Source organism: Schistocerca nitens, chromosome 5, assembly GCF_023898315.1.
Source record: "Schistocerca nitens isolate TAMUIC-IGC-003100 chromosome 5, iqSchNite1.1, whole genome shotgun sequence".
In the NCBI taxonomy this organism is placed as follows: Eukaryota; Metazoa; Arthropoda; class Insecta; order Orthoptera; family Acrididae; genus Schistocerca; species Schistocerca nitens.
Window position 1 is genome coordinate 612,387,579 of NC_064618.1, and position 15,083 is coordinate 612,402,661.

The 15,083-nt window shown below is 39.4% G+C and overlaps 1 protein-coding gene across 2 annotated transcripts in view; it reads left to right on the plus strand.

Annotated features, from left to right (window-relative positions):
- Positions 1 to 15,083, plus strand: part of LOC126259346 (WW domain-containing adapter protein with coiled-coil homolog) — a 107,276-nt gene that overhangs the window by 46,830 nt on the left and 45,363 nt on the right. For both annotated transcript variants that reach the window (XM_049956056.1, XM_049956057.1), the window contains one exon: positions 6,938 to 7,897. In XM_049956056.1, the coding sequence (XP_049812013.1) occupies positions 6,938 to 7,897 (960 nt within the window). The remainder of the gene's footprint in view (positions 1 to 6,937; positions 7,898 to 15,083) is intronic.

The window sequence follows — 15,083 nt, forward strand, 5'->3', positions numbered from 1 at the left end:
TAATTCTCAAGTTCATTTCTGGAATCAAAGAATAGTGCCAGAAAATACTTGAAATGGAATTTTGGGGCACAGACTTCCATGGCTTTCACATTTTGTTTTGGTGTTCATTCCAAAGACTGGTTTGATGCAGCTCTCCACTCTATTCTGTATAGGCTTTTTCATCTTTGAATAATTATTGAAACTTAACATCCATCTGGATATGCCTACTGTACTCGTCTCTTGGTCTCCTCCTAAGATTTTTTATGCCCCACTCTTCCCTCCAGTATAAAGTTGGTGATCCTGTGATGTTTTAGAATGTGTCCTGTCAACTGATCCTTTCTTCTAGTTGGATTGTATCACAAATTTCTTGTCTCCCTATTCTGTTCAGTACTTCCTCATTAGTTACATGATATAACCATCTAATCTTCATCATTCTTCTGTAGCACCACATTTCAAAAGCTTCTGTTCTTTCTTTTCTAAACTGTTTATTGTCCGTACATGGCTACGCTCCACACATATCTTTAGAAAATCCTTCCTTTCACTGAAGTATATATTTGATGTTAACAGACTTCTTTTCTTCAGAAACATGTTTCTTGCCATTGCCAGTCTACATTTTATATCTTCTCTACATTGGCCATTGAAAATTATTTCGCTATTAAGTAGCTAAACCCATCTAGTACTGCAGGTGTGTCACTTACTAATCTAACACTTTCAGCATCACCTGATTTAATTAGACTACATTCCATTCCATTATCCTTGTTTTGCTTTTGATGTTTATCTTATATCATCCTTTTAAGATGCTGTACATTACATTCAACTGCTTTTTTAAGTCCTATACTGTGTCTGAGAGAACTACAATGTTTTCGGGATAGCTACAAAAGTTTTTATTTGTTCTCTGTGAACTTTAATTCCCACTCCAAAATTTTCTCATGTTTCCTTTACTGTTCAATCAATTTACATTTTTCAGTAACATTAGGGATAGGCTATAACCCTGCCTAACTCCCATCTCAACCATTGCTTCTCTTTCATGCCCCTCAACTCTTTAAAACTGCTTCTGTTCAAATTATAAATAGCCTTTTGCTCTCTGCATTTTATCCCTGCTACCATTAGAATTTCAAAGAGAATTCCCTAGTCAGCATTGTCAAAAGCTTTCTGTAAGTCTACAGATGCCTTAAATGTAAGTTTGCCTATCCTTAACTTACCTTAAAAGATAAGTTGTAGGGTCAGTATTGCCTCTTGTGCTCGTACATTTCTCTGAAATCCAAACCGATCTTCCCCAAGATGAGCTTCTACAACGTTTTCCATTCTTCTATAAAGAATTCGTGTTAGAATTTTTCAGCCATGACTTACTACACGGATAATTTGAGAAGATTCACACCTGTCAGCAGCTGCTTTAATTGTAATTGGAATTATTTCATTCTTTTAAGTCTGAGGGTATTTTGCCTGTCTCGTGGGTTTTGTTTCATCTTGGGTATTTCAGTGCTCTGTCAAATTCTTCTCACAGTATCTTATCTCCCATCTCATCTCCATCTATGTCCTCTTCCATTTCTATAATATTGTCTTCTATCTCCCTTGTATAGATCCTCTTCTTCCACTCCCAGCTTTCCCTTCTTTGCTTAGGACTGGTTCTCCATATGGGCTCTTGACATGCATACAGCTGCTTCTTTCCTCCAAAGGCCTCTTTAATTTTCCTATAGCCGGTATCTATCTTTCCCTTAGCCAGTATCTTATCTTTCCCTTAGTGAAATACGCTTATGAATCCTTAAATTTGCCTACCATCCTTTCCTGTTCAGCCATTTTGCACTTCCTGTCACTCTCAGTTTTTAGACATTTGTATTCCATTTTGCCTACTTAATTTGCCGCAGTTTTGTATCTTCTCCTTATATCAATTAAATTCAGTATCTCCTTCGCTTCCCAAAGGTTTTTACTAGGCCTTGTCTTTTTTACCTATTTGATCCTCTGCTGCCTTCGCAGTTTTCTCTCTCGGAGCTTCCCGTTCATCTTGTACCCTATCCCTTTTCTGCATTCTAGTCAACAGCTGCCTTATCCTCCTTCTGAAACTCTAGTTCTTTAAACTTCTCAGGGCACTGTCTCCTTAATTTCTGACCCTTTTGCAGTTTCTTTAGTGTAATCTACAGTTCGTAACCAGTAAATTGTAGTCAGAGTTCACATCTGCCCCTGGAAATGTCTTACAGTTTCAAACCTGGTTCCGAAATCTTATTATTATATAATCAATCTGAAACCTTCCAGTGTCTCCTGGTCTCTTCCACATATACAGCCTTCTTTTTTGATTCTTAAACCCAAGTGTTAGTGATGATTAAATTAGGCTCTATGCAAAATTCTACCAGGTGGCTTTCTGTCATTCATCTTCCCCAGTCCATAATCACGTACTATTTTTCCTTCTCTTCCTTTTCCTACTATCGAATTCCAGTCCCCTGTCACTATTACATTTTCATCTCTCTTAACTATCTGAATAATTTCTTTTATATCATCATAAATTTCTTCCCCCCCCCCCCCCCCCTTTTAAGTTGTGGTTCTAGTTGGTATGTGTGGACTTCATGCCTGTCTTTACTACGATAATGTGTTCACTATGTTGTTTATGGTATCTTATCCGCATTCTTATTTATTATTAAAGTAGTAAATGAGTTTTGCTATTTGGGGAGCAAAATAACTGATGATAGTTGAAGTAGAGAGGATATAAAATGTATACTGGCAATGGCAAGAAAAGCGTTTCTGAAAAAGAGAAATTTGTTAACATCGAGTATAGATTTAAGTGTCAGGAAGTTGTTTCTGAAAGTATTTGTATGGAGTGTAGCCATGTACGGAAGTGAAACGTGGACGATAAATAGTTTGGACAAAAAGAGAATATAAGCTTTCAAAATGTGGCGCTACAGAAGGATGCTGAAGATTAGATGGATAGATCAGATAACTAATGAGGATGTATTGAATAGAATTGGGGAGAAGAGAAATTTGTGGCTCAACTTGACTAGAAGAAGGGATCGCTTGGTAGGACATATTCTGAGGCATCAAGGATCACTAATTTAGTATTGGAGAGCAGCATGGAGGGTAAAAATCGTAGAGGGAGACCAAGAGATGAATACACTAAACAGATTCAGAAGGATGTAGGTTGCAGTAGGTACTGGGAGTTGAAGCAGCTTGCACAGGATAGAGTAGCATGGAGAGCTAAATCAAACTAGTCTCTGGACTGAACACAACAACAACAACAACAACAACAACATTAAACCTACTTCTGCATTACCCTTATTTGATTTTGTATTTATAAATCTGTATTCATGTGACCAGATGTCCTGTTCCTCCTGCCACTGAACTTCACTATCACCCACTATATCTAACTCCAACCTATCCATTTCCCTTTCTAAATTTTCTAACCTACCTTCCTGATTAAGGAACCTGACATTCCATGCTCTTGATTTGTAGAGATCCAAACAGGGGACTATTTTACCTCTGGAATATTTTACCCAAGCAGCACCATCATCTCGTAGCCATACTTTAGAACTGCATGTCCTCGGGAGAAATTATTGCTGTAGTTTCCATTGATTTCAGCTGGTGGCAATATCACCACAGCAAGGTCATTTTGGTCGATTTTACAAGACCATATCAGTCAATCATCCAGACTATTTCCCCCGCAAGTACTGAAAAGCTGCTGCTCTTCTTCAGGAACCACACGTGTCTGGCCTCTCAGCAGATACCCCTTTGTTGCGGTTGCACTTGTGGTACAACCATCTCACTGACGGCAAGGTCCTTGGTTAATGGTGAGGGGGGCAGCTTTCACATAGCTTTTATGTACATACTGCACAGTGTGTCTGCTAAATGAATGTGTTCCATACATTATAAAGAAGGATGAAGGGGAAGATATTAGTTACAAATTGGAAAGCTCTCACTGCTGCCCCCCCCTCCCCCCCCTCCCCGCCCCCACTCCCCCCCTCCCTCCTCCCCTGTATAAAGGGAGCTACATCACACATTCAAAATATGTCATAGTCTGTAAGAATATTTGTCAAACCATTGTGCTTTACTACACACAAAACTTAAGGAGGTTAGTTCTTGAACACCAGATCAATTTTTTCCGCATGTATATGCTAGTGCCTTCACAAGGAGAATGTTTCATTAACTGATAGTTCTGACAAAATACAAATCAAACAGCATAAAGACTACTATGAAATATATTGGATAGAATAATAAATATATGTTTAATCCTTTGCAAAATCAGTCAACAGAAAACATCTTGTCAGTTGTAAATTAGGTAATTAATGAAATAAATGATGGAAAAAAATGAAGGCTGAATTTGTTTTCCAAAATTTTCAGAGAAGAATGTTGGATTATACGAGGGTAATCCCAAAAGTAAGGTCTCCAATTTTTTTATAAGTACATAGACCTGTTTATTTCTACAATGGTTTACATCAGTTTACAGCTTGAACATTTAGCTATTTTTTGACATAATCACCATTTCTGCCAATGCATTTTTGTAGACTCTGTGGCAGTTTTTATATGCCCATGTCATACCAGCTCGCCACCATGCTGTTCGTTGTGAATTTCGGTCCGACCAGCTGCAAACTCTCTACACAACTTACGAACATTTTTGACATCCATGCATGACTCACCATACACTTCCATCAGTTGGCGATAGATTTCAATTAGCGCAGTGCCCTTTGCATTCAAAAACCGAATAACTGCACGCAGTTTGCACTTGGCGGTAACATCCAGTGGGAGCTCCATTCTCAACGGCTGCCAAGCCATGACAGCCCCTCAGTGCGACGTGCACATGTTTACTCACAGTGTGTGAAGCACTTTTCATAAGTGTGACCAACTGCCACCCAAACAGAGTTCTGTACTTACAAAAAAAGGGAGACCTTACTTTTGGGATTACCCTCGTAGTTCATGCTTTTGATCTTTGCTTTGAAGCAAAAATGTTAGAAGAGATGGCAGAGGTCAAGCACGACTGATGTTGATAAAAGTAAGGCCATTGGACCTGTTGTCATACAATAGATCCAACCATGTTACTTAGCAAAAACAGGACCATCTCCCATCAACTGAAATGTAGGAAGCTGTAGACAGAGCTGCTCAGATTGATGATGCTTTCTTGACAGTAAAGCATTTGACACACTGTGACTGACTTACTAATGAAAGACTGTGCTTTGCAAATAGCATATCCAATGTGGACTGGATGAGGAATAGTCATCTGAACAGAACCCAGTACGCTGTTGTCAGAGGTAGATATTGGACATAGGTTTTGTTGAGTTTGCATAGAGAGAATTGTCAAAGATTACTATTCATGGCATGTGTAAGTTTGAAACTTTTAGAAATTCTTTGCTGGTGTTGCCATTAAATACAGGAAGTTGTGATGCTAAGAAGTCGTGCAGTGGAGGAAGATTCCCAAATGGAGAAATCTAATATTTATGGTTCAAATGGCTCTAAGCACTGTGGGACTTGACATCTGAGGTCATCAGTCCCCTAGACTTAGAACTACTTAAACCTAACTAACCTAAGGACATCACACACATCCATGCCCCAGGCAGGATTCGAACCTGCGACCGTAGCAGCAGCACTGTTCCGGACTGAAGTGCCTAGAACCGCTCGGCCACAGTGGCCGGCTGATATTTATGGCCTGGCGGAGTTTATGCTTTGTTACACCGCTCGGCCACAGTGGCCGGCTAATATTTATGGCCTGGCGGAGTTTATGCTTTGTTACAGTACATGTGGTAAATGAGAAGTCAGTCCAATCAGTGAATTTTGGGGATAGTTGATGCTGTAATAAAATTCATTTGAAGAATGCATGGAATATCTTTCAGTGATATGGGATGTTGAAAAAATGCATTAGATCTACTGCTGTGTGATAAATTGTGTGCATTATGGACCATCTAAGAAGTGGAATTTTCTGTGACAGAATGAGCATTATGGCTTTACCAAACACTGTCACTGTGCAGAACACCTAATGCTAGTTGAGAACAGCAGCGGTAGTTGTGGGTCAAAGGAATGATAATTTGGGCACCAAATACTGAAATTAAACACAATACTCGGATAATTGTTTCTAAATCAATGTTCATCAGGCACTTTGTACTGGTGTATCAGTGATTGAAGACTGTAACATGAACATAATGTTAACCGTAGTAAAGGTATATTACAAATATTAAGATCTCAGACGTTGAAGAGTCTCTATGTATTCACTTCTCTGTTACCTATCCAAATTCCTCTCTTCTGTGTGGAGGTAATCTGGGCCATCACTTTGTGTTTCATTTCTGCCTCTTCTTCCATTTTTATAATAATCACTTTGTTTTGTGTAAAAAATTTTATTGAATTTTTAGATTCTGTCAACTGTTTAAGGAACTTACTTCATATCTGGGTCCTTAGTATGAATTCTTTCAATCACTTTTGACATACTATGTTTCTGTCAGTCACTTTGTTCCACAACAACTTTTTTCCTCCTTTTGTGATGTAATTGTCTGATATTGCCAATTAGTTATTTGTGACACTTCTGTTCATACTTTTGTGTACCATGTAGTTTAATCTTAAATATTTTATTTGGCAGTGCTCTTACTGACTGAGCTGTCTAAGTGTGGCTCACAACTTGCTTTCCTTTCATGAGTCATGGTGAGATTCCTTTATTGGAAAAGCATGGGTAAAATGTCAAGATCTGGTTGGACACACTATTTTAACACTTCATTTTATGAAAATTTTTTGAAGTTTAATTAGCAAAAATGCCACTAAAATAAAAGGAAGGGTACATAATTTCTAAATTGTGTGTGATATTTTAAACATAGGTTGCCTAGGATTTTAACTGAAAGATGTACAGAAATGATTTCATTTATACTTGCTTATTAGGTATAAAAACTTGAAATTATGAAGCAGAATCCTTTAGATAATTATGTAAAATATGATTTAAACTAGACTTTGTAGTGCAGTATGCATGTATGTATAATGGGATCACTTTTTCTCCCACCAGCTCATGATAAACATTCCAATTCTCGAAGCACTTCACTGAGTAACTCACGGGACAGCAGTTCCAAAAGACAGCCGGAGAAGCGTGATTCCTACTGGGCTAGCCAGCAGCAGCAACAGCAGCAGCCACAACAGCAACAGTCACAACAGCAGCAGTTGCAGGTTCCACCAACTATCGTGGTTGATGGTGATGATCGTGCACTGCGAAAGCAACCCGTGCCTCAGAGCCAGTCTCAGCAACAGGTGCAGCAGCAGCAGCAGCAGCAACCACCTCACCATCACCACCACCACCATCACCACCACCAGCATCACCATCACCAGCAGCAGCAGCAACAGCAGTCACAGCAACAGGTTGCTCAACAAGTGCAGCAGCAAGTAACACCACCACAGCAGCAACAGCAGCAGCAGCAACAATCACAGCAACAGCAGGCACAACAGTCACAACAACAGCCGCAGCAGCAAACGTCACAAGTGCAAGATGGTGATGGGCAGCAGGCTGCACAGGATATGGACATATCTCCTGGTGACAGCACACCCACATCTGAGGCATCCTATGGTCATACACCAGATGCGGGATCTGCCAGTGCTGCTGCAAGCTCGACACCTTCTCATTCACAGGGTCCTGTACTGTTAGCTGCAGTCCTACCTAGGTTGTCATCACAACCACCTGCAGTAGTACCTCCACCACAGGCCCCAACCCCAACCTGCAATGTTCCTGGCCCACCTAGCAACCTCGTTAGTCTACCACGAATACTGTCGCAGATTGCAGGTGGCAAAGCTCTTGAACAGTCAGATGTCTTGCAGCAGAAAACCTTGCAGAGCTTGCAGAATGTGCTGCTTCTCACAAATCAGCGTAGTGCTACAGAGCCACTGAAAGTGGACACTAGTGGCCCTGCCAGCATGGGAGAGGGACCTCCCACTCCGACACACTCGGAGAGCCAGGACTGTGTGGATGCTAGAAAATGTGAGTATTTAACACATTTTGCACTTATGTTTGTAGTTAAGACTGCATGCCTGTAGTTACAGATCTTACTGCCATTAAATTACTTGTCCTGTTTCCTCCTCCATGCTGAACAGAACAGCCTGGGTGAGGAGTTTCCTGCAAAACCTGCAGTTCTCGGGGAAATTAATTTTACCTACACAATTTTAGGAAAATTCTTGAAGATTAAGGGATTTTGAAGAAAACTGGTAATTTTGGCTATTTTAGTAGTGAAGTCATCACATAAGGGAAGACAAAGCAATGCCTAGATTTGTTGGTCATTCGGGCTGACTCCAATTTACTTATTCTTATTAAAGTTCTTCCATATTACCAATGGGCTCTTGGGCTGCCAAGTCCATTGCTTGATTAACAGTGCAATGTGTATGTGATAATTTGTCATGTTTTTGTTGTTTCCATCTTTAGACAAAAGTGGACCTGGGTTTGTTAATTATAATTTTTCTTAAATACATAAGTACTGATATGTTTGAATGCACCTTTTGCTGATCAGCAGAGTATGCAGCAGTAGTTTTCTTACTTTCCAGTACAAACTATTACTTCATAACTTTAGCACAGTACCATGTATCAAAGACTGACGATAGTGCAGTCACTTTTAATTTTGAAACATGATACACTGTATAAAATTATGTGAGTAGCACATTTCAGTGAATACAGTTCGAAACACATTTCGGCTAGCAGTCTTCGTATGTTTAAGGCCGTTCAGCACAACCCTAACAAGGCATGAGGCAGTGACCTGAAAATAATAATGGACTTTCCAAGGCCAGTGGTAGAAACAAGAGCTTATGATGATCAGAATTTTTGGTAATACTGTAAATATATATTGTTTTGGTTTTACACTTTTGGTGTGTAGCTAGCAGTAGTTGCGAAATTCTTTGAGAGTACTCACAAAAAGTAAATGTTCCAGATCTTTCTGCTTTGTCCCAGTACTTCCATCAGTTTAATACAGAAATAAAAACAGTGAGTTAGGAGCAGTCTCTACGTCTGAGTAACATTTCTAGTGCAGTGTTGTTTGCCATTGTTGCTGCATATCATTATGTACATATGTCCAAGCATAGTCTGGTGTCTGAATGCTCTCAACAGTCTGTTCAAAGATGTATTAGTACAAAGATCTCTTATCTACTCTTAGAAATTGTAGCACAGACTTTTTTCCTGTAAGTTTTGTTCTGTTAGATGGTTGTTGAATTGAAATGTTGGAGAAGAATTCATTCCCTGCATAGCATGTTTTTTGGAATTTGAAGTCAACAAACAGAAGAACTGTTGTTGAAGTTACTTCTTTTTGAATTTCCATAAGGTTGTAACTCTGACCTTGTAATAAAAAATTGCCAGTGCTTACGGCATAACAGAGCTGTGTAAATAATTTTGTCATGCAGCAGATGTCACAAGCAGTGCTATGGTGTTTGTTAACGTAGGCATGTTGTGGAATTCACCGTGCTGTCATTTTCTTTGCTAAAGTGTTGCATGTGGGAGAGGTTTCTTGTCAATCAGCAGTGGCAGGCAGTAGTACTGTATGCCGTGCAGGTTTGTCTGACAGCTGACTCTACCCTAAGATTGGTAACAATTTCTTTCTGCAGTTTTTCATTCCACGGATACACATTATCTCCTGTAATTCTATTTTTTTTTCCACTCTTGGGATACTTCTTATAATTATATTTGGGATAAATAAATGATGATACCTAAAAGAAACATAGTGCTTCTAACCATTTCTTGTGTGTTGGTATTTGATTGCAGTGTGTTTTGAAGTAGACATAAAAGCTTTGTGATAAGCCCTGGATTTATGCGATTGCATAGTTAACATTTTCATTATCGACCTCCATGCCATGTGCTTACTCAATGTTCTGTTGCTTGTTAAAGATAATTATGGGTCAAATTGTTCATTAACCTTTCTTCATATTCATTTTAGGCTTGGTTGCAGGTATAACAGTAAAAAAACTTCCATATTATTCTCATCTTCTTTGAATCTAATCAATTAATTTACTGACGTGTATTAACCCTTTTAGTGCCAGACGTTTTCTCAAAAGATCATGTTAAAAGTGCCATGTGATTTTACAGTAAAATGCAGACCTCTGCCATACTTGCAATAAAATCTAAACTAATGCATAAAGGAATGTAATTTTTTTTTAATTTTTAGGGAATGCTGCTGGCTACAGTAATATGTGCAATACACATTGTCAAAGAACATATTTTCAGAGAAAAAATTATTTTCATAATGGGGTTTATCAAAAAAAAATTAAAATTTTGATTTCAGTTTACTCTGAGACCCATCAAATGATGATATACTCAAAAATTTCACATATATATAGAATCTCTGTAGTTTTCTTAACAAAAACACCATAAAGGAATATAATTTTTTTATTTCACTAAGGAAAAAATCATAAAGAACATAACATTACAAAAAAAAAAAAATTGTTTTGCTCTGAACGTGTTCTCAGTTCTTCAGTCATAAATCACTGACAAATGTGAGGTTGCAGTTATGACAACTACTTGCACACATGCTGACCAACACATGAAGGATGCAGTCCTTTCTTGCAACAAACACACACTGTTCGTGAACGCCGCTTCTTATCCTTCGTAGAACAAACACTACAGTAGCGTTCCTTTCTCCCTGGAAGAGTCTCTACACCATATACTGTTGGAGCAGGTACATTTATATCTATTGCACTTGTGGTTGCAGTTCTTTCCTGAAACCACTGTTTAGAAAGCTTGCAAATGACTATGCTGTTAAACTTCAGCCGAGTCAGTGGTTTGTCGCTGGGGTTTAGGCTTTTCTTATACAAAACATATGCATTCAGCAACATCCTGGCAATTATGCTGAACACTACCTTCTTCCACATCTTGACAGTCCTCCTCTCATCTAAATAGCAGTATGCCATCATATCAGATGAGTCAATGCCACCCATATACTTATTATATTCAAAAATAACATCCGGTTTCTTGACCGACTGTCTATTGCGAATTGTCTTTTCTGATGATGTAGCAGAGGATGATGTACTCACAAGGAGGACTGGATTTCTCTGTGATTTCTTCTGTCTGAAGCCACAGAGAAGTATAAAACATTTCTTGAAAAACTTTAGCTGACCTACAGCATAATTCGACAGAAGACCACGTGGCAGGAATTTTCTGTTTCTTCTAATTGTTCCCGTTAGATAAGTGCCAACTGAATACAGCTTTTCTGCTAGAGGAATAGATGTAAAAAAGTTATCGCAAAACACATGGTAACCTTTTTGCATGTAGCTCCCAAGAGCTAGTAGTTTCATGATGACTACATATCCCAGGCCATTCTCTTTTATTTCGTTTTTGTCATCATCACTTTTTGCACCACGGTATGCATAAAACCCTAGGCAGTAATTTACGACTGAATCACACAGCATCCAAAATTTGACTCCCCATCTGTGATGATGTTTATTGGGAAGGTACTGGATTAGCTGTGAGTGCGCCTTTGTCCCAACAAGACTTTCATCGACACTCAGTTGCTGGTGTGGAGTGTAGTAGCGACGGAAAGCATTGTTGGCAATATCCACCAACACTTGAAACTTGGCTGTTGGATCATATAATGGGTGACCAGGAGGGTGAAGTTTCGAATTGTCTACAAAATGGAAAAACCGCAGCAACAACTGAAACCTGTTGCGTGAAAACATTTGTGAAAACCACGGTGTCAACAGGTTTGCATCAGTTGACCAATAACTAAAAATCGTCGGTTTTTTTATCAGTCCCATATTCAAAATTACTGCTATAAAAGCCTTCATTTCTGCTACAGTTGTTGGTTGCCACTGTTTGATTCTCGAATTTGGCGATAAATGCGTTGACTGAATCACCTGGCGAGCGTATCTGTTAGTCTCTGTCACCATAATCGTAAAAAGCTGCAGTGAGAAGAACAAATTGAAAAAATCAATTGGTGTGGAGTTTGCTGGTATATGTTTCGGGCCTGGTACTTCTGCATACACAAAGCTTGGAGGACGTGGATTATCTGATGCCTCATCCATTACTTCAACAAAAGTATTTGCACTGCCATTTAGTTGTGTTGGGTCGTCGTCATTTGCTGATGCACAATCGTCACTTGAAGAAAACGACGAGTCCTCTTCCCCACCTGGCATCTCATAATCCGATTCACTTTCTGCAAATTCATCTTTACTTCCACTACTTATCATATTATTGTCTAAATCACTTGTATCGAACCGCAACTTCTTACTTGACGACGCCATGCTGCCGCGAAATAGTCTATATATAAACACCACCAGAGAAGTTTATTTTACTCGAAATATCGCACTGACAATCGAAAAGAAGATTGATATACTGTGCCTTCGACCTTCCTTCTGCGTCTTGGCTAGGAAATACTAACAACTTTGCCTTCAAGCGCGGAAAAATTGAATGAGAAGGGCATCACGATTAGATCGTTACTGGCATTTTTCGCCGAAAATCTGGATTACGATCAGATCGTATTTGGCACTAAAAGGGTTAAACACACATTGCATCTACACAACTCAAAGGAAACACTAGTTAACTGCAAGAAGAGGATTGTCTTAAAGTTGGAAGTCCTTTAGAAAATTTTACTAAAGATGACAATGATTAATAGCTCTTCTATTTTCCCACTTAGCTCTTATATGGTTGTTAATCACCTGTCAGTAAGATCATAGGCTTTCTGATTCCTGCTTATGAGTCATTAGCAACAATATTTACTCTACTAGATACACTTGCCCTGTGAACTTCTGTGTTAGACTCTTGGTGTGCTCCAAGACGGGCCCCCATTACTCTTCTTTTTACTGCCCATTTTCTGCATTTGAATGCTCCTGCCTGATCTCAAAATTAACGTAACAAAACACAGAGATTTCACTTCGTCACATCCAAAACTTGTCTAACCTGTAACAGATGCAGAAGGCTCATTGCAACCACTGATCAAGTAAATAATTTTAGTCTAGCTACTTTAATAAATAAATCTCTGGTAGCAATGGGCATCATGTTGGGACACCATGGACATAGCCTTTCATAATGCAAATAGTATATTTGGGGGATTAGGGGAATAATAACAGCATATGTTTCATTTCATCTGAGACAGTGAACAAGCCTGAGAAGAATACTTGCTCCCTTTTAAAGCATTTGTGTAGGCCTCCTTAGCCACAATCACATTTTGAATTCAACTAAAATTTGTTCTTCAGTGTGTATGCAGGTAACTAAAATACTTGAGAGCCTCTTCAATATGATGTCAAGACTTCTACATCCGTCACAAACAATATCATTTTTCTCAGATTTAACATACTAGTTTCTTTCAGTTAAAATGGGGAGAGTGATGAAGGAAAGGCAACGAAATATATTAATGGAATGTAAGAAAGATATTTTATTTGGCACATAAGTTCCATACAAATGAACTACACACACTGAAGTGCCAAAGAAACTGGTGTAGGCATGCATATTCAAATACAGAGCTATGTAAACAGGAAGAATACGGCACTGAGGTTTGCAACGCCTACGTAAGACAAGATTCTGGCGCAGTTGTTAGATCAGTTACTGCTGCTACAATGGCAGGTTATCAAGATTTTGAGTGAGTTTGAATGTGGTTTTTCAGTCAGCGCACAAGCGGTTTGACACAGTATCTGCAAGGTAGCGATGAAGTAGGGATTTTCCCATACGATCTTTCATGAGTGTATATCAGGAATCCAGTGAAACATCAAATCTCTGACATTGCTGCAGCTGGAAAGAGATTCTGCAAGAATAGGACCAAAGAAGACTAAAGAGAATCGTTTGGTGTGACAGATGTGCAGCCCTTCCTCAAACTGCTGCAGGTTTCAATGCTGGGCCATCAGCAAGTGTCAATGTGTGAGCCGTTCAGTGAATCATCATCAGTATGGGCTTTTGAAGCCGAAGGCACACGTGTGTACCCTTGATGACAGCACAACACAAAGCATTATGTTTCGCCTGGTCCCGTCAGTACCAATTTTTGACTGTTGATGATAGGAAACATGTTGCCTGGTCAGACAAGTCTTGTTTCAAATTCTATCCAGCAGACGGACGTGTACGGGTATGGAGACAACCTCATGAATCCATGAACCCTGCATGTCAGCAGGGGGATGTTAAAGCTGGTGGAGGCTCTGTAAAGGTATGGGGGGTGTGAAGTTGGAGTGACATGGACCCCTGGTACATCTAGCTATGATTCTGACAGGTGATACATACACAAGCATCCTGTCTGATCACCTGCATCCATTCATATCTATTGTACATTCAGACAGATATGGGCAATTCCAGCAGGACAGTGCGATGCCACGCACATCCAGAATTGCTACAGAGTGGCTCCAGAAACACTTCTAGGAGTTTAAACACTTCTGCTGTCTACCAAACTCCCCAGACTTGAACATTATTGAGCATATTAGGCAGGTGTAGCAGTTTTTTTGGCTCTACAGTGTATTTTTGAGTACTTTGTGTCTGAACTTGACTTGTCTTTGAACATTTTCTTGCAATTATTATATAGTTCACATTAAGCAAGAAGAGTTGTTCTCCACACTCGTCATTCACCAGTGAAACTGTTAAAGTGAGTATTTAAAACTGTTAAGAACCCTCAACTTTACATTTTTCTTATAAAACACCATATTTACCTGATAGCAGAGATGCTGAGCCGTGATAGGCACAATAAAAAGATTCACACAATCATAGCTTTTGGCCATTAAGGCCTTTGCCAGCAGTACACACACACACACACACACACACACACACACACACACACACACACACACACACACACACACACACACAAGCACAACTTGCAGACACATCTGCAGTCTCAGAGAGCTGAAACTACACTGTTACATTCCATCCTGGATTTTACGTTGTTTGAAGTTGGTACCTGATAATTAGTCCAGTCTTTCCTTCTCATTCTGTCCGGCAAGTTTCTCCAGATGCGGGGCTCTGGGTAACTTTTCTGAACTCTAAACCTTTTCCTAAACATCTCCCATTGTTTTCCTTCACCTCTCTTCCCTCCCCTTCAGCCCTTCTGCCGGAAGGGGGAGCCACTGGCTCCAAAAGATTGCAGATGTAAAATCCTTTTTTCATGTGTGTTCCCGTGCTGCCGCTTGACTAAAAGCTGAAGTTTTTTCCGAAATTCATCATTCGTAAAATACAGGGTCATCTTATATTCAGATTATAAACTATTGCTATTGAGCTAAACTTT